The following is a 24,244-nucleotide window of genomic DNA, read 5'->3' as shown; positions in this document are numbered from 1 at the left end:
AGTGTCTTTTTGAGCTGTGCTGAGTAGCTCTTTGATGTGTAGATCAGGTACATTTCCTTCCCTGGAGGTGTCAGATGGCAGGCAGGGAGGTAAAAAAATCTTTCTTGTTGTTCTGCAGTGAAGTTTAAAATTTGTGTTTGCACACAACTAATCCATGGATGCAATGCTTTAATTCCCAGTGAGCCAAACTAAACTGCATCCATGGAGTTTTAGTTTAATGCACCAGGAAGACCTTTAAAGCATCCAGAAATCCTGCTCATGCAAACAGTCATGCTATTGCAGTGCAAGAAAGGGCAAAAAACATGGCATTTACAAATGCCCTGTGTGCCTGCTCTGACAACCTGTAAATAAAAGCAGAACTAGGGCAACTTAACCTCAGTGACCAACAGAGCCCAAAAATTAGTCAATCGGTTAGTGAATCAATCAGTCTCTCTCTCTCTCTCTTTCTCTCTCTCTCTCTCTCTCTGTGGCCTTCAACCTGGTTTTATCTTTTTGGTTGTAAACCCACAGCAGTCCATGTTGTTTTCTTATAAATGTACCTCCTGCACCATCTAGGTATTTTTTACCTAAAGGAACTGACCAGCGAAGAATCTTAGATTGCTCTGGTGAGTGTCTATTTCCCCTTCAGATGTTCAGAAGTGGAGGCAGGTAGAGCATCGCAGAAGGCATGACCTGTAATGTGATAGGTAGTGTTTGCCCACACCCTCGGGGTATGTTTTCTGTCCTTCTGGAGTCCACCCAAAGGCAGCTCTGGAGGCTGCACCTGAAGGCAAAGGACCAGAACACCTGGAAGATTCACAGGGGAACAAATGAGGTGTTGAGAATTCATGCTTTAGTAACTTAAAACAGATTTTATGCATGCTGCCAGCTCCATATCTGTTAGCAAGAGCAGTGGTGAAACACCTTGAATAGAAATCCCCAGTATCACCAGCCTCAGGCATGTAAAGACAGTGAGTTGGACCCTTTCATTGTCAAACACACCGCCATTTTTTGTTATTTGCACTGTCTTCTTTGATGTTTTTGTGTTTTACACTTACGCCTTCAACCATAGGATCTTTTTTATTTGAAGCGAGTCGAGACACTATAGCACTGAGCTATTCCGAGTACAGTATTCTGATATTCAGACTGCCATCATGAGAGCCTGCAATCAGGCTTCGGTTGTTTAATATCCAGGATATCATCCATGAGCTTCCTGTCCACTGAGTCCAGCCAGAAAGTTGGGGGGTGAAAAAAATAAGTATTCAGGAACATCAGACAGGCACCTCTCATATAAACACTTTCATAAACTAAACAAGCTTCAGCGTCAAAGGGTCTGTATTTCTTTCTCCCTGTGCCTCTGATTGGAGGTTGCGTTCCAGGACCTCCCTTCTTGGATGGTTGCAGAGCTCCTAATTTCCAACTAAAGTTTATTCATAGCAATTTACAGCCACTTGTTCTTCAGCCAACTTTGTAATTTAGCTGAAATAGCTTTTCTCCCTCCCCGGGGTTTACCTCCTAATGATGTCTTTATAGACAGCAGTCCCAGCCCTTCTTACTCAGATTTCATTTTGGTGGGCTGAGCAAGCCTATAGGCACTCCGGTCCCCTGTTCATCTTAGTACACACCTGTTTCAGTTCAAATTAATTTGGCCTCAGCTGAATTCCTGTGTCCAATTCTGTGTTCTGCATTTTAGAAAAACTGGAGAGCATCTAGAGATAAACCACAAAGAGGATAAAGAGGTTGGAAAGCAAGCAGCATGAGGCAGATTGAAGGAAGTAGGCTTGTTTGAAGAAGAGGAGCTCAAGAGGGGGAATGACATGATATCATTTTGCCAATATTTGGAAGGCTGCCATAAAGAAGAAGAAAAAAATGTTGTTCTTCCTTGCCGCAGAGGACAAGAGGACAGTTGGCTTACACTGTAGTAGTAAAGATTTATAGTAAATCTCAGGGAAAAAATTACAAACTGTGAGAACAGTAGGAGAGTAGAACAGACTGCTGAGAGAAATTTTGGGATATCCTTCATAGGACGCTTTCAAGCAGAGGCTGGGCAGGCATCTAGGATGGTGTAGGAAGAGAATGACTACATCTCTACAGGGGGTTAGACTAAAAGTATAATGCTTCCCTATTAAAATTAATCTTGAAAAGGGAATGATGAGAAGAGAGAACTTTTATTTCAGGCTTTCTTCATTCTCAGTAAAGAAGAAGAACTGCACCAACCTAATTATTTTTCCAGCTTAGCAAGATATCTTTTAAGTTGTTTTTTTCTTCTTGGGCTCTCTTCTCTTGAAATGATTGTGTCTCTTTGCCATTAATCTTAGCCAAGCTTAAGTCTGAGGCCAAACAGTGACGCATCTCATCGCTCTCAAAAGGACATTTTAATTTAGCCACTGGCAGTCAGTGGAGAACTTGTATTGTTGCCTTGTACTGGTTGTGTTTTAATTATGGAGTAAGCCCGTATCTCTCCTGAGTTGCAGTGAAGCATATGCACTTTGTTTTATACTTTTGCTATATTACCATCTTGGCCCAATGAGGTAGCAGCTCCTGCCCAGAGCAAGGTTATCTCAGGAGTTAGCAGCACACATAAAATGTTTGGTTTTTTTAAAATTAAAGTTAAACCAAGAATTCTCACACTTATTCCCCTTTGGACATCACCCACTGGTGCTCGCAACCTTCAGAGCTGCTTTCACACTGACTCCAGTGGGAGGAGAAATACAGCCAGATACCATGGGGCAAGGACTATCACGCCCCCCTACACCCCACCCCAGATTATTCTTCTGGAGTGCTATCAGATCCCCTTGCTTTTTCTGTGTTTTCCAGGGTAGGGTGGAATCAACATCCTCATTGGTCTGTTGGTTTTAATTAAGAAAACATCCATGTTGTGCAGGAGACGAATATATTGGAATTCAGCCTGAACGGCTTTGGGGTCACAACCAAAAGAAAAAATGAAAGATGTTGGAAGATGGAGAGACCTAGGCTTCTCTAGTGTGAGCGCAACCCTTGTGCTCACTAGGTCCCTGCCACACTGTGTATGAGTCCTTTGCTCCTCTGGGTTCAGCGAAGGTTCATCCTGCTGCCTTTTGCTGATGCTCACATTCAACCCAGTGCTGGCTCACTGTAGGGGTGTGTTTGTTTTCAGCATGTAGGGGTGTATTTGTTTTCAGCTCTGAGCCCTTGTCCATTGATATCCTTCTCAGGCTGGGAATTTCAGCCATTCTTGCCCAGGCACCTGTGTGGACTTGCCCCAGGGCTTACCCCTAGCACAGATGAACAAAACTGAGTGTAGCTAAAGATTGTATCCTTGTACCTTACCACTCCTTGGCATCATTAGTGAGGCCACCAATGACCTTAACCTGAGCAATACCCCCGTGCCAACCAAGTCCTTTGAACCTTTTCAGGGAAGGGGCTTGTGGTCAGTAGCAACAATTTAGCATCTCTAAAGGGAATCCAGTGCTGTTGTCTCATTGAAGGACAGTGCCTGAAACATGGTGTCATCAGGATTGTGGAGGTAGGAGGTGAGTGTTAAGAGCCCAGAGCAGGTCACACAGCATCTGGGATACCAAAAAGCTTCATAGATTGCTATGGGACGGCACTGGAGCCAAGAACTTAGCGTGTGTCATAGACACCGTGGATATTGCACCTCTAATGGAGGAAGGATAACTGGGGTGACAAGACAACAGGAAACGTGCAGACAACCCCAGGCTTCAAGGCTTAAGCCAGTCTGTGTCCGTCAGAGATCACAGTGAGGTATTTACAGGGGACGGACCATCTCACACCCAGCTGCTATGTGGCTTCTTATACTTTCTTCTAAAGCATCCAGTGCTGTCAAAGTTCAAGGCAGGGCACTGGACTGATGGATCACTGCTGTGACCCCCTTGGGCATCTCCTATGCCTTCCAGCCCCAAGTTGATGCAATAATATGCAATAATTTAATTGAATGCCAGAGGGGTTTTCTGTTGGGAAGCTATATGCCAGGGGCATGATGGCTCTGCTGCCTCAGATACCAGTGTTCTGGGGCTAATCTGTGGGAGAGAGGGCATGCATAGAAGTTTCTAATGTCAGAAGCATCTGGGGTTGGGGAGCTGCCCAGCAGTGAGATTTCTCCGTGGAAATAACTACACAGGATCAAAGTGCTAGGGCTGATGAGTTGTCTCCTTTCATATATAGACTGCACTTAAGTCTTTGGCTGTGCTTTCTCCTTACATTTTCTGCTTTGATTCATAGGCCTTTTACAGGCATTGGCAGACAAAGCCTTTCAAAGGCACAGGCGAAGGTAGGAATTACCCCCCTTTCACAGAAGGAGAGATGGAGGCACAGAGGAGTTCAGTGACTTGCCCTAGTCCATTGCATTTGCTGCAGAGTTGTCCTTCCCTTGAAGTGTCAGCACCACCCTTTCAGCTAAAGTGCAGGGGCTGACACTGCCCAACTGTCTTTCAGCAAAACAAAGCAGCAGAGGCGGTAGTCCTGACTTATAAGTTAAAAACAAAGGGGAAGGATGAGTTTAGAAGTCACCTTTATCCATCACAAAGCATCAAAAGAGAGTGAGTGTCCAATGAAAAAAATAAGGAGGAAATCTCTTGTAGGCCACCTCTGAGGGGTAATATCTATTCACTTTCTACCAGTCATGGCAAAAGGCTGCTACTGATTGAAAACCGGAATTTTGCTTTGGTTTTTCATCCATCTCAGACACTATTAGTAGTAAGCAAGCTCTTGAGCAACAGAGCCTGTTGCTGTTTCTCAAAGAAGCAGAGATTTTCAGTGCATTACTGCCTCTCCAGAAATAACAAATGTTAGGAACCTACAACATTTGGCACTGAGGCTATGCTTACATGAAAAGAGCAAAGGTCAATGCAGTGAAAAATCATTAGGCATGTACTAGTGACAGATGGTAGAGATGGTTTTGTGCTGCACTCTCTTACTACTCAGCAGGTACTAAAATGTCGTCTTTGCTTGGTCAAAGTAGCCCAGCTTTCTCACTTGGATTTCACAGCATTCAAGCTTTAGGCATGTCGCAAGCTTAATCATAACCCCTAGATTCTGCCGTTTGGGTCTCTATAACTAGCCATTAGCAAAAGCAATGCTTAACATACTCAGAGAAGCTTTGTGGGAAGGGACCAACTTATTTAAGCAGCGTTATGTGACTTCCTTGAAAAAGCCCTGCCCATAATATAGACATAAAATCAAGCAATAGCCAGCAAGAGAGAAAAGCATATGCTTTGGTTGATGACAGAGTCATACGAATGTGGTTGTTAGCCAAGGCATTTGGCTGTAGGAACTTCCTGGGTAGATCTGGGCTGTATCCCTATGCAATCTGCTTGCTGCCTCATCCGGAGGTGAACTTCCTGCCCTAGCAACAAAGCTATAAGTATCTGATATGCCGTTTATTTAGGTGAATCAGGGTTGAAGCTTAGAGCCCTGCTTCTGGCCTGGCTTCCCTTGTATGGGGCCTCCATAGAGGGTGAAGGTACAGTACCACAAGCCAGTCTGCGCCGTTCCTGTGCTTCCTTCCAGAGGACTTGCATTTTAGAATTTCTAAAACCTGTTACAAAGCATTTCATTAGCTGATGGATTATCTCCATAACTGTCTTTCGGTTCTGGGAGTTTAATACCTGCCAGTGAAGAAATACTGTCCACAAAATGGAAGCTGATGGTTATGTCTGGCAATCTGACTAGCCAGACCCTGGCTATTAGAAGTCTGTGAAAGTAGTTTCATAGATGTTAGGGGCTGGAAGGGAACTTACCGATCATTGGGTCCAGCCCCCCTGCACTTGGGCAGGAAAGACTGCTGGGGTCAGATGACCCCAACAAGATAGGCATCAAGATGCTTTTTGAAGAAAACCAGGGTGAGTGACTGTACCACCTCTAGGGAGAGCCTGTTCCAAACCCTTGGCACTTGACTTGTAAATAAGTTTTTCCTTATGTCTAGCCTGAAGCAATCTTCAATCAGCTTGTGCCCATTGTTTCTTGTCCTCTCCTGGGGGGCCTTGGTGAACAGATGCTCCCCCAGGCCCTGATGTATGTCCCTAATATACCTATAGGCTGCCACCAAGTCCCCCCTGAACCTTCTCTTCTCGGGGCTGAACAGTCCCAAGTCTTTCAGCCTCTCCTCATATGGCCTGCTCTCCAGATCTTTAATTCTGCACGTGGCCCTTCTTTAGACTCTCTCAAGCTTCTCTGCATCCTTCCTGAAAAGCTAAATGCAGAACTGAACATAGTACTCCAGCTGTGGTCTCATCAAGGCCAAGTAGAGTGGGGGGATGACATCCTTAGCCATGGTTCCTACCATGGAGCCAGTTCCTAGCCACCAGACTGTAAAGTAGCCAAGGCCACGATTTTCCAATTTTACCACAAGGACATCATGGGAGACTAAGTCGAAGGCCTGCTTGAAGTCCAAGTGTATGACATCAACCTCGTTTCCCCTATCCAGGTGGTGAGTTACCTGATCACAGAAGGAAATGAGGTTGGTGAGGCCTGATCTGCCCATAACAAAGCCATGTTGGCTCTCCTTCATAATACTACCCTCTGTTAGCCGATCGGTAATTGATTCTTTGATAATTTTCTCCAGGATTTTATCAGGGATTGAGGTCAGACTGATTGGCCTATAATACCCTGAGTCCTCCTTTCTCAAAGATAGATACCACATTGGCCTTCTTCCAGTCTTCTGGGATCTCTCCTGAGCACAAGTTTTCAAATAACTTTGCCATAGTTCAACCAATTATTTTAGCACTTTCGGGTGTTGTTCATCAGGTCCTGCTGAAGTAGTTTAAGTAGGTTAATCTATATTTTGCTTCTCAGCTGAGCTGCCAGCCAGGTCTGACATAGGTCCTAAATATCTGCCAAGGACTGCACTGAAGCCCACAGTTACATGTGCATGAGGTACAAAACAGCAGTGAAATGAAATGACCAGGAATGGAATGACCTTTGGGGCTAGGCTTAACTATCCAGCTCCCATGCTTGCCCAAGGTGAACAGGAGGCAAATTGAGTCTTGCATAATAGATTGCCCCAAAAATGCTTTCTCGATTGCTGCATTTCATAGTATGCAGGGTTGTTCGGTTTAAGACCTCGCTGGAAAGGAGCTGCATGTTCCATATGAATGCTGACTTCAGTCACAGTGTATTAAACACAGCCTCTGGTCGGTACCACCTGTGCAGGCTTCGAGGCTCACAGGTGGTTTCCGTGCATGTCAGTGAGAAGCACTGAGAACCTTTCAAGTGGGCCAGAGGACCCCAGAGGCCAATCTTTCACTACCTTTTCCTCCCCTAACAGAGCAGTTAATCACATCAATGCTGTCCTGCATTTTCACTCTGCAGTTGCTGGGGGGGGAACATCTGTTTTTGAGATCTTGTAATTGTTAGTTAATAATATCCAGCATATTATTTAGTCTCATTCCTGCGTTGCTTCCAAAAAGTCTGCAAATCTGGAATAATCGTTCCCATCCAGCTTCTGCAACAAGTGGAACAGATTGCCCAAGGTGTAGACCATCCATTTTCAACCAATACTATGTTTTAGCAAAGGGACTTTCTTCCTAGAAGTTGGACATTTTCTCCCCACTTTTGTAAATGTGATGATAACACTGTTGTCTCTTGTCTCTTTAATGTATCTGCTCTGAAACTTGGCAGTCTTTTTCCATTTTCCTCCAGACTCGGTACCCTCTGGGCAAGAAACTTAATTGACAGCTTGAGCTGAATGGGAAACATGTTTTTCCCATTCCATATTGCGAAGAACCCAAGACTTCCTAAAGCTTTTAAACAAGAGAAAAAATGTTGGTGGTCCAATGATTAGGGGCCACATGGGAAATTGGGTTCAAGTCCCCTCTCTTCTTACCTCACTCTGGCTTTCATGTGAACCCGGGAAACCTTTCCTGACAGGACTTGGCTCCCAGCTGGCAGATCCCTGAGAAAATATTTGATTTTGACAATGTCTCATTTTCCAATTAAAAAATCCTATCCCAAAGAAAATTTCCCAAACAGTTCAATTTTCATTCTTCCTTTGTGTTGGAAGGCTTTGTTTCTGGTCAGGGTCAAAAAACCCAGCACCTTGGGTTACTGCTAAGGACGGAATAGGCAGTGGGGAAAGGTACTTTTTGCTTGTAAACGCAGCATGTTTCTTACTCATGTTCAGAGGACAAAGAACATAGACACCTACAGTGGGATCTTAAAAGACACTTTACTGCTGTAGAATCACAGCCCCATGAGCCTCTTACATTTTGAAACCCATTTCTAGGTAAAAATACATTGTTTCACCAACTAAACGGAGTTGCTAAGTGACAGCAGAGGGATTTACCAAACACATTATTTGCACAATCCAGGAATTTACCAGGAAGGAAACGAGAAGTCAAGGGCATCATAAATCTTGTGCTGCCCGCCTAGCATGCGAATGCATTTTCCATATCCAGTGCACAGACACATGTTCTGCCATGATAAGAAAACCCGATCTCTCCTTCTTGGAATTTTTTTAATGTGTTGTTTTCTTGATTACAGGAAGAGACAATAATAGCTTCAGTTACATTAAGATAAACATCCAAAGCTTTCAGAAACCAATCTGCAGCCTCTTGATCTTTACAAATCACTTAATTAGGAGCAAGACTTGATGGTTGATTACAGGGAAATGTGTGTGTTGCGGGGAGGGGGGGATTAGATAAAGAAGCTTGATTAAACACAGGACAGCCTTCAGTGTACATTTCCAGTCTTACTTAGTTCTGGAAGGAAAACGGTCAGTTGTCTACAGCAGCAATATACTTTTTTTTTACAAAAAAATAGTACGTGGAAATGGCTGATGCCATTGAGTGTGTAAGACAGGGATGCAGCACAGGCATCCTACCAGTCTTGGTAGTTTGTTTGCAGGTGAGAGTGAATATCTGATGCCTACAGGAAACTTGGCAGTAGCAAAGATATTTTGATGTGATGAGAGTATTTCCATGGGGCAGAGCAGGTAGGAAGGAAACAATTTTGTGCCTGTCCAGGGCTCCTTTCGCAAATGCAAAATCAAACACTGTATAGTAACTGCAGCTTCCTTTTAAACTCTAAGGGAATAAATACTGGTTTTCCCCAATAGCACTCCTCATGCATCTATCTCATCCTGTAATCCGTACCTCCTTTGATTAAATTGAATTCATCATGTCAGATGCAATAATTATTTAACTTCTCCCACCAGGTGGCCATCTGTGAACATAAGCAGGGATGTGGGGGAAGGAAAGGCTGGTACCCTGGTTCCACCAAAACCAGGAGGCTACCAATTGACACTGTGTGGCAGAGAAATTAAAATGTATTTGTGGCTTTTCAATCAGTTGAAATAAAGTGCCTCTGATCAGTGACTATAGCAAAGCTTTTATTCCTCAGTATGGACCTTGATCAGCCCTGAGTCCTATGGGCATCACAGAATCAAACCCTAAATGCTGATTAGATGGAGCCTGCACGCTGTTTTAGCATCACGCACGTATGTCCAAAGAGTGCTGGAACTGTCTTCTGTTTGCCACATTCAGTTATTTAGTATCTTTTTAACAAGAAACTCCCAAATTCTGTATAAGTAACAATGGATTCACGAATGACAGCATCCTCCTCCATGTCCATGTTTCACTCATGCATAAAGACAAAGGTCTTCTTCAACTTCTCTAAAGTGGCCTCTTATTTTTGGGGTGCCTGTTACTGGATGTCCAGCATGATATCTCAGTGGTGATGCTGAGCTCCTACGGACTTCAGCCTCAGCCCAGGTCATTACTAGCTCAAACCCTACACCCAAGAATTTGAGACTCCCAACGCGATACATCCTGTTTGAAAAATGCAGTGGGGAGAGGGAAACTTCTGAGGCTTTATTTAAACAGAAGCCTGTTTTCTAGTGGGTATAGATTCCTGCCCATTAGGGAGCACAAGTCATGGGAAGATGTGGGTCCCTCTGGGGCTGATTTCCAGTGCTTCTGCAAATGTGACCGTATGGCATTGTCACAGCACCTATGTTCAGTCTCCACCACTAACCATTGGCTTTGCTGCCTCAAATCTCCCTGTGAGAGTGGCCTGCAGAATTGTCATTGTGCCGTCAGGCACAACCGAGTCTCGCTGGCCTCATCACCTGTCACGCGTGGCCTGTCCTGTTATTTTATACTGAGCCTTTCACAACCTATGTTTCCCCCCTCCTGCTTCCAGACCTCCCTGGTGCTCAGTGAAATGCATGAGGTCTCTTCTGTCCTGCTGCTGCTTGAGTTCCTTTTACAGCTTCTGTGACTTTAGACCTCAAAGCAGCCAGGAGACCCCATTCCCAGGCTCTTGGTGTGAATGGGAAAATATGAATGGGCCATTTGATGAAGTGCAGCAAGCCAGAGCGAGCACAGCAAGCCTTGGTCTCCTTCTGCAAAGCCGCCTTTTCCTTTGGGAAGCAAGCCATTTTTATTACAAGTGGAAAGTAAATTTCTAAAAGGAGAGTGTGACAGTGGTGGGGATGTTTCATAGTTCGATGAGCAAAGAAACTTGAGGACAAATGGGGTGTCTGCTTCATTTTCTTATGGTGTTTTGACTCTCCAAGGGGCTATAATAGCTTTGCAGCCTATGGAAGTATAATAGGGGGGAAACTGCTAGTTTTTTTGCACATACTGTCACTGTGTCTCTCATACAACTACAGAGCCCTGATACAGTTCATATTGCCCTCTTTTTCTGCTGGCGGGAGACTGCATGTGCTATAATTCACTAGTCATCACAAACCTTCCAATTAAGCTACTCCTGGGGGACGGGGAGATGTCTTCTCAATTTCACAGGTGGAAACTGAGTCTCTCTATCTTGCGCAGAACATACCAGAGCTTTGCAGCCCAGAGTCAGTTTGCCAAAAATGAAGGCTGTGACTACAGGCAGGCAAAATCGTTCCATTGAAACATCTTCTTCACCAAGATTGTTTGCGAATCCATGGTGATTTTGCTGTATTTTCTCAAGGTGAAAACTATTAAAATAACTCAGAAGCAGTTTAAGGAAAGCATTTCTACTTCCTGATTTGAAATGATGTTTCATTTCCACACCACTTTGCTTTTAGAAATTGGTTGTCATTTGCAAAAGCTTGACAACAAAATTCATGCTTCCAGTCAGGTCACATGCAGCATTCCGATTGTGCAGAAACATTTTTTTCCCTTCTTATTTCTGGGTTTTCTGATTATTGTGAAAATCTTTTGTCTTAGGTCACTTGGAAACAGTTATTTTGGAGATAGTAGGTGATCCAAGGAGCTAGTTATTCACAGTGCTTTAATGGAGTTCACACTGGCACTGGTAGACCAGAGCATCTTGGTTTCTATCTTGCCAAATTCATCATAGGAACATGTAAATCTCCCTGTGACCTTTCTAGGCTAATGGTTATGAGGCATAGAACTGATGGGCTTTAGCCCATGGGCTGTGGAGAACCAGCTGTAACTGCTTGTTTGCAGCTGCTTCCATGAGCCTCAATGCTTTTCCTGGCAAAGAGAGCCTGGAGAACCATTAAAAGAGCAAGTAGCAAGATCTGGTCCAACATCCTGGTCGAGCAAGCAGAAGAAGAGAGGAAATAGTGTTGTATTTGTTAGCCTGTGACTCCACTGAAAGAGAAGTTGCCTGGGCAGTGAGGAGCCAGGCAGCCATGCAGTGACCCAGTGAACCCAGGGGCCGGGGTGACCCAGTGGCTGGGTGGCATTTGTGATGACGGAAAACAGACCGCAAGGAAACAGATGCAAAAGAGTGTGTGCAAAGGAGCAGAGTGGAAGCAAATGAAGGCTTCTGCAAGTAATTGCATATTTTCCAGTGTGCTTCCAGTGGGAAACAATTTACTGCTTCACTTCCCATTCTGTACACTTAACTGAGGTTGCAGGGCACAGAGGCAGTGATGCATTGCACTGGGAGTAGCAGCGTGTAAGGGCTGAGTCTTATAGACAGCTGATAGCTCCATTGGTTTCCAGAGTGTTTTGCAAAGGAATGTGGCCATTTAGGGCAGGAACCTTCTGTTTTTAGTCTGTGTTTGGTTCAATGTCTAGCTCAGTGGGGGCCTGTGACTGAGTCATCTAGATGACACTGTAATCCAAATAACTGCATACCTGCCAGTTATGTTAGTTCAAAATCTGTGCCGATGTCCAATGGGTGCAACTAGTTGAAGCTGTACCCACATGTACCAGCATAGAATATGGCCTGTTAGGATCTGTAGGGGATAAATGCCCATTTTCTCCCTTGCATTTTATATGCAAACTATAGATGTACCTTGGTTATGACTTTTATCCACACATTTTTGACCCTTCTGCCTCTAGCCCACAGTGTTCCACTTTCTGTTGTGTAAAGTAGCAGCTTCAGTTATCTGTTCCATTTAACAGGCAGCAATGTGTAAGGGAGCCTTGAGTAAAATTTTAGTGATGGCAGATCAATTCTTCAGCCCAGAATTAATTGCCAGGATCAATTGCATCCTTCACTGCAATTGCCAACTGTGTATAAACACACTACGCTGACATTCTTTCATCACACTTTCATTATGCAGCCTCACAGCCTTTGAGCAAAAACTGATCCAGTGCATATTAAAGTCTGTTAAGTCATCTGAGCTTCACTGGATTGGTGCATTTCACGTAAAATGCCATGAGCCTATCAGCCCCACGAGCCTTATTATCACTATTCTGCGTAATAAGCCATTAGCTTTCATGACGTGCCAGCACCATGCTCAACCCTGTACATGGCAAGGTGGTTTTTGCAGCTGAAGCAGGACTTAAGGCAATGTTTGTTAGTATATGGTCTTTTTGGTCTTTTCATTGTAGGAAGATGAGTGGATGTGGGATTCTCCTGTATTACCAAATGGTTCCCCAGGTAGAAAAATATCTATGGATGTGTTATATTGGGAATTGACCTTTATTTATAGTCAGTGCAGGATTATACAGCCTATGTAGACATTCATCCCTGTGCAGACACCCACCATTCAAACCCCATGTAGACTGTCTCAGGTTCTGTGCCAGTCCTTTGTCAGGGACTGAGCGTCATCCCAAAAGCCTGCAGCATTGTCAGAGCATTTGCAGTCCCTGGCAAGGAGTAACCCTCAACTAGATTGCCAGTCACTCAGCAGAACGCCCAGGAATCAAAGGGACAAAGGTAGAGGAAGAGTGGTTTGGGAGGGTGGAGGGGCATGAACATTTGTTGCACTTCTGTAGCACATAAGAAATGTTCTTTTGTGTCATAAAACTTTCCTCAATATGGAGAAGCAATAAAAGCAGCACTTCAGTTAGAAGTCTTTTCACTTCCCATATGACCACTTCCGTGACTATGTCACTGGATACAATCATATTCCTGAGAGCTTTTTTGATATATTTTCCTTCAAGTGAAAAAACATATTTATGGCCAGATGTTCAGAAGGTGGCTATCACTCAGAGGTGAGGGAAGGCAGTGGACTACACACTGTTATTGTTAAAGTTCAGGTAGCTTTACCCTGCTAAAGGAATCTGTGGTTAAAACTCAAAGCCAAAGCAGGAGTTTTCAGTGTGCATCCAGCCTGAGTTGTGATGGGAGGCTATTTGTCTGAATGGGTCTAATATGGCAAGGAGGGAACTGCTCTCAAGTCCAACACCATAGTCCAAGGGTTTAATCATGATACCCCCACCCCACTTCAATGGGGTCTTGAGTCAACGAAGTATTGAAATGCCTGCATAAGGATAAGGATGTCCCAAAGTGCTTTCCTGAGAAACCTGTATATACTGGAGTGCTGATTCAGGTACCTAGGCAGACAAGGTTCTTTGAGTAAATCTGATATCTTTTATTCGACCAACTCAAAAAGTTGGAAAAATTCTTCCTGGATATCCAGGAAGAGCATATACCAACTGCAGATGCTTCTTCAGCCTGATGAAGGGTGTTTATACCTGAAAGCTTTCAAAGAAGAATTTTTCCAAATATTTGAGTTGGTCTAATAAAAGGTATCAGATTTACCCAAAGAATCTTGTCTGCCCATGGCCTTAGACCACATGGCTACAACCTATACCCCTGATTCAGGTACCTTGCACCCCTTGTCACCTGACTGAAGGTAAAGGGACCTTTGGTGGAGCAAGGCCCTGTTCAGTCTGTGTAGAGGTAACAGAAACCATCTGTAAGAGATTAGGAGGGCAAGTGAGATCTTATTCTGCACCCATCACTAGTGAAAGCAGGTTCTGATACTTGGGATAGGACTTCCTACTGCTACTTAAAAAGCATAAAATATTCTATGAGGCAAAAACATGCCCTTGTCAGATTCAAATAGTAATTGCGTGTTATTTCAATGCCATTATTTTTTTTCAGTATATGGAGCGTTGTTCTTTCTAGCGTTTATTATGTTTGTCATGGCCCTCCTTCGTGACAGTGCTGGTGACATGCTGAGGATGGTATATGGCTGGATAGAAAAGGAGCAATTCATTGTCTCTGGCACAGTGATGTGGCTTCCCGTACTGAATATTTATGGATACACTAGATCTTTTATGCTCCTGAAGAAAACCTGTCTTGGGTACAGAGCAGGTTTATGGACCAGGGAAGAATTAAATCTTAGGTGCGATGCAGTCTTACAGCTTTCCAGTCAATCATTCTGAGCCGGCCGCTGATCAGCCCTTTGCTGGTTTCTGCTGTTGAATTGTGTCTGCCTTTCAGCCTTTGAAACCAGACCAGATGCTTAGTCCCTGGTTCCCCAGTCCCCAATAAATATCTCTGCCTGTTTGGATTTGGACTTGGGAGGCAGCCAAAGGGAAATGCTGCCCCAGTGCAAAGCTTTTGAAACAGCTGGTTGGAAAAATGTCGTTGAAACTGATGTCCGTCAAAAACGCCCTTATCACAAAACTGATCACTTTTTGTTTAAAATCATGTCCAGTTTAATGAAATGTTATGGTTCTGAGGCTATTGTTTGGGGAACATGACGATTTTGGTTTAAAATGACATTTTAATGTCAACCTATATATTTGTCTCTATATTGGATCATTTTGTGATATGCCAATAACGGCAATGTATAAAATCTTGTACTTTGTCAAGTCATGTACTCTGAAGTAAATTGCAGTGTTTCCCACCAAATAGGAATTATGAATCTTTTCAGCACTGATTTGCAAGTGCTGGTGCAGCCAAAGGTAAGAGGTATGCCACGGCCAGTCTTACAGATGTTAGGGCAGTGCTGGCAGGGTCTGATGGAGCCATTGCATAGGATGAAGGCTGTGGCAGGCCAGTAGGGGGCACTCCTGCGTTGAGCCGCCCACCTCCCTGCGCCTGACCACCTCCCAGACTCCGAATGCCTCCCTAGGGGCGCCTTATGCTTAGCCGACCCCTCTCCCAGAGCACACTCGCTAGTCTGGGGGTAACGTGCCGCCACCACCCCGAGAAGGGACTGCCTTGGCCCTGTGTCTTCAGGGAAACACAGGCCTAATAGTCTGACGGGTACTCGACCCAGTACAGGCACTTGGGGTGCTTCCCCAAGTCAAGGGGGCAAAAAGTAAAGTCTCCCTTAGTCCGCAGACCTAAGGGGTCTCTCTGGCGTAATTTAGACCCACCCCTCAATAAGTCTCCCACACCAGTCAAAAAGGAGAACTTTATTGATTACGAGGGGTAGGGGAAACTAGGGTACAGGGTTGAGCAATATCTTAGAAATCCTAAAGATCAAACAGTGTGGCTGAGGTAGCCTTTTGATAACACATCTGTGTTACTGCCAGCTAAATATCTAATCCGATTGACCAGCTTACTCACAAGCATCTTCCAGAGTTCTCCATTTTCCCCTCTGGAGTCTTGGGGTGAGAGAGAGAGAGAGCTAGGTCCCGATGGCAAGGCTCCTCTATCTCCCCTGCTTTGCTGCTGCTTCACCTCATGGCCGAAGAGAGAAGAGTGAGCCTCCTCCCCCTCCCAACCTATATAGCCCCTGTGACCTCATTCACCTGGGCCAGTGGAGGTCAGCCCCAGTTGGCAATCAGCCAACCAATTTGAAATACATCACCTGTTACCGGGCAGATTCCAGCTCCCCAGGTAGAAACCCCCCACCCAGGTCATTGATGCAAGTCACGTAGGCAGAGGGAGCAGGTTCCCCCCTCCCTCAGGAATGCAGCCAGCTCAAGTCACCTAGAGACCGGCCAGGGTGTGGTCCCCTCCGTGCTGACCCACCCTAATCAAATGGTTTCTGCTCAGAGATTTTAGTCACAGTGTCACAGGGCAGAGATTTTGGGGAGAAACAAGGTGGCTTTCTGCCACACTTCCCCCCCCCCCTTTAAAAGCTTGGATCCGTAGCTTCACAGGGGTATGGAGACAAGCGTGCTTCTGCTGGGCCTCTTCATGCTGGGCCTTCCGCTCCATCCTTTTCACTTTCTGCTCCATCCTTTTCTCCTCCTGCTCCATCCTTTTCAGCTCCACCTGAGCCTTCACGTGCTCACGCTGGGCCTCCATCTCCATCTTTGCCTTCTCCAGCTGTGCCTTTTCACACTGGGCCTCCATCTCCATCTTTTTCAGCTCCAGCTCATACCTGAGCTTGCCCTTTCGCTCCTCCGGAGGGGTTGATTTCCCTGAGGACTGTGAACTTGGCGTGCGGCGCTGTGATTCTGAGGAGGACTCAGGAGTTGGCATGTGTGGAGGTTACTCTATGGCTGAATCATTATCACACAGGAGTTCAATCAGTTCCTCTTGCTTTAGCCCTTTCTTCACATGAAGGTCTCTCTCTTTTGCCAGCTCTTTCAGTTCAGGCACGGTCTTTTCAGTGTACTGCTCCACCATCCTGGCTATCTACACCATCCAGTCGACCCAATGCCAAATTAGAAATTGTTTGCTCAAGGGATTTCAGTGTCTCTATTACTCTTCCCAAATTATGCCTGTAAAACAGCAGGGTTTTCAGATCCCACCGCTATCACCACGTGTAGCGGGTGCAGGGATCCCACCGTAGTAAAACAGCTAGGTATTCGTATCCCACCACTCACACCACGTGTGGCGAGCCCAGGGATCCCACCTAGGTAAAACAGCTGGGTACTCGTATCCCACCACTACCACCACATGTGGCGGGCCAGTAGGGGGCGCTCCTGCATTGAGCCGCCTGCCTCCCTGCGCCCGACCACCTTCCAGACTCCGGATGCCTCCCTAGGGGCGCCTTATGCTTGGCCGACCCCTCTCCCGGAGCACACTCGCTAGTCTGGGGGTAACGTGCCGCCACCACCCCGAGAAGGGACTGCCTCGGCCCTGTGTCCTCGGGGAAACACAGGCCTAAATGTCCGACGGGTACTCGACCCAGTACAGGCACTTGGGGCACTTCCCCAAGTCAAGGGGGCGGCAAAAGGTAAAGTCTCCCTTAGTCCGCAGACCTAAGGGGTCTCTCTGGCATAATTTAGACCCACCCCTCAATAAGTCTCCCACACCGGTCAAAAAGGAGAACTTTATTGATTACAGGGGGTAGGGGAAACTAGGGTACAGGGTTGAGTAATATCTTAGAAATCCTAAAGAGCAAACAGTCTGGCTGAGGTAGCCTTTTGATCACGCATCTATGTTACTGCCAGCTAGATATCTAATCAGATTGACCAGCTTACTCACAAGCATCTTCCAGAGTTCTTCCGTTTCCCCTCTGGAGTCTGGGGGTGAGAGAGAGAGCTGGGTCCCGATGGCAAGGCTCCTCTGTCTCCCCTGCTTTGCTGCTGCTTCACCTCATGGCCGAAGAGAGAAGAGTGAGCCTCCTCCCCCTCCCAACCTATATAGCCCCTGTGACCTCATTCACCTGGGCCAGTGGAGGTCAGCCCCAGCTGGCTGTCAGCCAACCAATTTGAAATACATCACCTGTTACCAGGCAGATTCCAGCTCCCCAGGTAGAAACCCCCCACCCAGGTCATTGATGCAAGTCACGTAGGCAGAGGGAGCAGGTTCCCCCCTCCCTCAGGAATGCAGCCAGTTCAAGTCACCTAAAGAGACCGGCCAGGGTGTGGTCCCCTCCGTGCTGACCCACCCTAATCAAATGGTTTCTGCTCAGAGATTTTAGTCACAGTGTCACAGGGCAGAGATTTTGGGGAGAAACAAGGTGGCTTTCCACCACAAAGGCTAGCATGGAGCTTATAGAGGGTAGATGCGCATCTGATGCTAACAAGAAGAATAGGTAACAGATAGTGGATAAAAAATACTCTCATCTGTGCAGGGCATGCCAAAAACAAAATCTACCACACAGCAGCCCCCCTCATGCTGACTGTCAATGCAAGTTCCATGGGTAGGACACAACTGCAGTGGTTGTGGCTCTACCTGGACCAAAGGTAGTGTTGGATTGCAGGAATACACCAGGTGACTGTCTGGTCTTATCCTGTTCTAATTTCTGAGAGTCAGTGAACAGACATGTCATATAAAACTAGCTGACTCTGCTGGTATTTGTGCCCTGCAGGAAGTGCCTTGGTCAGTCTCAGGAACAAGGTCACCTCCATGAAAGTCACAAACCACGTGCATGAATGGCAGAGTGGTTCTTCAGCGTCCTAGGACAAATTAATAAACCCAGTGGTGCTAATGTTCCTTGGTTCACTGGAGGCCATTTACTTGATCAGTTATTTCCCCACAGTGCATTTGCTTTTAAATCTGTTGTCTGCAAAATAAGCAGGCTCATGTTGGGAAACGCATTTTCCCTTCCGCTTAATGGCAAAAACGGCATCTAATTTAAAGTACGTTAGAGCCATTTGTGTTTATCCTCATTTGTCTCTCTCATGATGGTCTCAGTTTACAGCCTTATTTAATGGACTGATTAGGACCAAAATAAGTCGCTCACATCATTTTTCAACTCCAGAAAAAAACGGTATGCCACAGTAATGGGTTAGATTTGAGTTAATAAATGTTATGGATGCAATGCAGTTAGTTACTTACTTACTTATACTTCAGTGTCCTTTAAGCGGTGCTAAGTAGAAAACCCATTTTTTAGCAGCATTTGCCAAACAGGAGGGAAAGCCCTGTGGAATTCAGATTAAGTTCTCCTAAACTGTAGGATTGTGTAGCATTGATCTTAAGGCAAACTGCAACACCGTGGTCTGAAGCTAATTGCTTAAAGAATCAGTCCCATGTAACTTGGTAACAGCTTACAGCTTTCCAGTCATCGGTTAGGCAGAATTTAGAAAGCAGGTCACTGCTGCACAGCATGCGGCAGTAACCCAGTCAGAAAAAAGTTTAGAAACATGCAGTTGTGAATCCAAACTCAGCGTTCCTGTCCCATCCCCCAGCCCATCGTAATTTATGTTCCACCCCATTCGATGACTCTGATAGCTTCACTGTAATATGTCATTAGTGATAACGTGCTCTTGGATGCTAGCGCTGTGTTAGCAGCCAGAGGACCTGAAGAACTGGCCTTCAGTCTTTTGCAAGTTAGGCTGCCAGCACTGGAGGTATATGGAATTAGGAAGATATGGTTGATCTGGAAAGTTCAGTCCACCTGGTCATTGTGCTATGGAAGGTATATAGAAATTGCCATGCCATTTGCCTTCCTGTCCAGCAGCTGACCTCTCCCAGTACCTATTATCCTGTGCAGAGAGTTGCAGAAGACCTGTGACAAGTATGGAATAACCAGGCTATTGGGAGATGTTCTTCCTAGCATTAGAAATGCGGCATTGGACGTATGGCCTGAAATACAAGGGCTAATTTTTACAGACCCTCACCAAGCCTGGTATCAAGTATCCTGCAAGTCCAGGCTTTAGACAGAAGTGCCCCAAGAGGGTGTTCAAATTAGGAGTCTCAACTTGTTGCTTAATTATGTTGGTTTTGTGTGCATCTAACTATGGATCTTGAGACCTTCGTGACAATCCGGTTTACAAAACGAACCCACCTTCTGGCTGAAAATGATACACCAAAGGCGAAGCCTGTCTAGCCTTCTGTAAAGGACCTTTGTTTCCTCATCCCTCTTGTTTCACAGGCAGATATTTCAAGCAGAAGTGCTTCTAACCAGATGTGCGGATCTGGATGATCTCAGAGTAGTAGTAGGCTCCATAGCCAAAGATAGGTGCATCTGCTGTGGTTGGATTTCCAGTTTCACAACAAAGGGTTAGGAGAGTGTTTAGGACAGGGCATCAACTTCAGAATGCTTATCCAAGCCATACCCATGGGCTTGAGTCTTGCCCATCTGCCATCATTCCTGTTTCTTGGAGTTTGCCCTTCCTGAAGAAACACTGAGGGCCCTACCCGGGTTGGTAGCTATGTGTAGCTCTCACATAAGCAGGTCCCACTCTGGCACAGCTGCACCAGGGAACCAAGGAGCGTGTGCAGAGGCAAACTCTATGCAAAGCACCCTGCAGCACTCCGAAATCAGAGTGACAGAGGGGTTAAAACCAAACAAGCGACTTCCCGATTCAGCGAGAATGCCTGCTGCTCCAACCATGTACAGGAAGGCAGTGATTATTCCTATTATCATCATCAGTGTCTGCTCTGCAAATAGTGCCTTGCAACTGCTTTCTCTCAGAAATTACCCCTCACACAATTTTTGCCTGTAACGGCAATGGTTGTTTCCAAGAAATGTCAGGGCAAATCAAACTGTTTAAACCTATGCTTATGGAAACACTTTTTTTAGATCAGCATCTTTATTTTTCCAGTTGGCCTGGCAGCATGCCAGTAGCATGCACAACACCTCTTACCCTTGGGCATGATCAAATTTATAGCAAAAAGCCCCAGCAACATGCTACTCTTCTCATCATAATGTGCTCTGCGGCTCTCATATGAGGTGATGCCAGGCCTCCCCTGTGGTGTGAATGGCCTGAATGATCAGCTGGAATGAGTGAGGCAATGCTAAGCATGTATGGGTTTGATAGACAAGAAGTCATTACTTTAGCTGAGGATTTAGTGGGAGCTTTTTTGTGTGGTTTTCCATTCGTTCTTCATTGTGGGATGCTGTTATTAGAGAAGCCGAGCTGAAGCTTGACAGGGGAAGGATTGTCCTAAGACAACCTGTGCCTTGGAAAACCAGAGGTCAAGCCCCTGACCCACCCCAGACTCGTCGTATGACTTTGTGTGAGTGATTTAGTCTGAGAAGCAATTCAGTTTCTCATTTGTCAAATGAGGATAAGAACTCTTCCCTCCCTTGTGGCAGTGTAAAGAGGAGAACTAACTGCATTAAAGGTTATACAGTCGTGTGAGCCTGGTAGGGACCTGAATTGCCTCATCTCTCAATGCAGTATCAAGGCTGAGAGACCAGTTGCACACCCAGTGCTTGAAATGGCTAGAATGGAGAAGTTGGTTGCTCTGATGTACTGAGTTCCCACTGAAGTTGTAAGAGCTGCAGAGCAAAGCTGGTGTGCTGGCTAAATTCAAAGACTTGAAATCCTCCATGAGGCATGTTCATTCTAGGAGCCACAGCCCTATCTGACGATTCTTGTTGCTTTGAGTGATATCGGTGTGTTAAGTTCCAGTTTCCCTGCTGGCATCTGCAGCCAGGAGACCAAAATCACCCAATCGTCCAAAAACTACCTGGATCATCCAAAACTACCTGGCTTCTAGAGGCAGACCTGATAAAAAGTGACGGGGTGCAACAAAGGAAGCGTCTGCTTCTACCACTGGTGCTGTGTAATCAGTCAGTGGAAAGCATCGCTCCTCAGTGCTCCCGATTCAAAGGTGTGCGCTCACCTAGGGATCTGACAGCTCTGTTCAAGCAGTGACCATACATATTTGCCAACACTCCTGTCAGCCCCCACTGTACAGATGGGCAAACTAAGGCAGAAAACAGAGAAATGCCTTTGCCCAGGTTATACTGTGGGATCATGTCAACACTTGAGAGTTTCTCTTTCCCATGTACATTCATAGATGGGTGATAGCCCAATAAGTCACCCCTCATTCTTCAGATCATATGACGATACACCTCGGGTACAGGAGAGACTTGCTTTCCTGTACGTTGTGCTAGGTGACTGGCTAGATGCACTAATGCTGGCCTTTCACCTTTCCAAAGCAGCATCCGTTTTGACCTTTGCTGAAGGCAGGAGCTCAGACCCTGAGCACACGGGATGAATTTATTCAATCAAGTGGACAATAGCAGTACATCTGCCCAAATAATGCTTCATAGGTTTTTGTTGCCCTGATGGTTTTGTTCAGATGGATAAATTGTGCCTAAAAACTAAAAACCCAGTGCACCTCATTATCGACAGCAGAACAAGCTGCAGGTCACTGGAACCAGCTTAGAGTCTTATATTCAGAGTGCCACAGATACCTTGGCCATGTTACATTTTCTCCCTTGGACCTATGCAAACACGGCTGACCTCTGTAAATAACTCCCTCCCTTGCCATGGAGTTACTGCAGTTCTCGGCTTTAGAGCACATGCATGTCATATAAGCCAAGCAGTAGATAAGGAGAATTTGCTCTTGGACCAATTGAAGGAGAAACTGGAAATGGTCAAAAAAAGATATTTATCACACTTCAAGTGAAATTCTTGCCTGTGGGTGCATCGTCAGGCACAGACATAATTTTTTCTCCGGAAGGACCCCAAAGTGCTCTTCGGGCATTTATACACATGGTCTGGGAATTGGGGGGGGCGGGTTGTGCATGCTTTTATTAGAGTGGCTCCAAGAGCCACTCTGATTAAAGCACCCATAATGTCACGTTTATCAGTGCCCCCACGCTGAAAAATGGCAGCGAGGGCACTTTAACTAAGGCTTGTTGAATGAGCTTTAGTTAAATAGCTCCACCACCATTTTTTAGTGTAGGAACACTGATGCACATGACACTGGCTTCTGCTGGAGTGCATCGCTGCACATATATAGGTGCCCTTAGATGCTATACATGTAAAAGGACAATGTACCTTGTTATGGCTCCAGAGGTGGGAGTTCAGGCCTTGCTTTAGGCTTCAGCCAAAGGTTGTCCCCAATTATCTGTAAATGGGCACCTGCATGAGGAGCCAAAAGCATCTGGATGTGGTATGGGACACCTCACTCTCTTGTGTGTCACTGGCTATAGAACGTGGTGTGCCTTGACCCTTTGTCCTCATGGGTGGGTTATTAGGCTTGGATAGATCTACCTACCCACAAGAGAGGGGACGTTGAACATAGCACCGCACACAGCAGCCACTGAGCACAAGCCACTTCACAGGCCGAGCTCTAAAATCAGTTCTTTCACCTGAAGCTCCATGGGAAGTCTAGAGAGACCAGACGGAACGACCCTGGTGCTTGAGACCGACAACTTGAGCAGAAAATTGCTGGGGAGATGATTTTACTGGCCCCAAGGGCCCTGAATTTCTGTTTCAGGACTCATCTAACAAAGACTAAACCTCTAGCACCAAAATGAAGTGTGCTGTTACCTCTCTTCCTGCAGCACCTTGACTTTTCTCTAACGGTCACTTATCCAAGTTCTGGTTTGCCTGCCTAACTTAAGACCTTGATTTAGTTTAGAGCACTGCTGTGTCCAGGAAACCTGCAGCCAGGTCAAAAAGATGGGTCAGCGGTTGCCATGAAAGTACCTTAAGCTTAAGGGGCTGTATAAGGAGTTAGCATAACTCAGCCTAATCACTTTCAATACATGTGTCTTGCAGGTCATTGGCCTGGTTATGGCTTGGTTGTATTGGCAAAAGCTTAATGAGATTTACTCCAAGGAAGACACGGTGGACTTCAGGAGGCTTGAGGTGAGAGACTTCAGCTTCAACGCAGTGGACCTGACAGGTGCTGGCTGGTGTTGGTGCTTGCCCAGAGAAGGTGGCTATGTTCCCATCAATGTTGTGGATGACGAGGATGATGGAGATACTATCTGCCAAAGTAAAGTGTGAAACCCTTGGGTGCCAAAGCTGGTCTTAGACGGGTGGATCAGAGCACAGAATACTTGAAGATGATGGACTTAGGACGAGGAAATAGCCTCACTCCTCACAAAAGAGTTGCTGTGTGCTCAGAATCAGGGAAGAACTGAGTGGGGACTGGACAGTAACTTCATGTTGATAGATGGGAAAAAAGTGTTGCATTGGGCAGACCCTTCCTGGCTTACACACTCTGCCTCAGCACCCTCAAATATTTGTCAATGTTTCCTTTTTACAAAATAAAGTTGACTTGTTTGTTTTGCTATTGGGTGTGTCTGTGCAGATTCCACTGGTGGAAAACACAACTGCCATTAACAGAATTTGCTCTTTGTTGTTGTCCCGAGCTTCTTACAAGAGAAAGGATCCATGTTGCAAAGAAAGTTTCCTTGTAGCTCCCATCCTGTCCCACAAAAGGGTGTTGTGAATGCTCTTTCCTTATATGCACAACACTCGCTGATAGTATAGCTATAAAAAGCTCACCTTTAATTTAACTTGTTCTCCTAATTTACTGCTAAGTGTCAAATCTACCCCCTCCCCTTTTCCACCACTGTGAAGGGATCATGATGCAATGGAACCAGTATGATTTGAATATAATATCACTCCTGGAAATA

General features: G+C 45.6%; 1 protein-coding gene across 1 annotated transcript in view; it reads left to right on the top strand.

Moving 5' to 3' along the window:
• LOC149862152 (tetraspanin-15-like) overlaps nt 1-23,925 on the top strand; it is a 196,014-nt gene extending 172,089 nt beyond the window's left edge. The window contains exon 9 of the mRNA XM_090052857.1: nt 23,379-23,925. Coding sequence (XP_089908983.1) covers nt 23,379-23,609 — 231 coding nt within the window. The 3' untranslated portion in view covers nt 23,610-23,925. The remainder of the gene's footprint in view (nt 1-23,378) is intronic.
• Nucleotides 23,926-24,244: the final 319 nt, after the last annotated feature.

The sequence above is a fragment of the Crocodylus siamensis genome, chromosome 6 (assembly GCF_052110815.1).
Source record: "Crocodylus siamensis isolate JL-2025a chromosome 6, ASM5211081v1, whole genome shotgun sequence".
NCBI lineage: Eukaryota > Metazoa > Chordata > Crocodylia > Crocodylidae > Crocodylus > Crocodylus siamensis.
The sequence above is the reverse complement of the archived record's forward strand: the minus strand, read 5'-3'. Positions and strand labels throughout refer to the sequence as shown.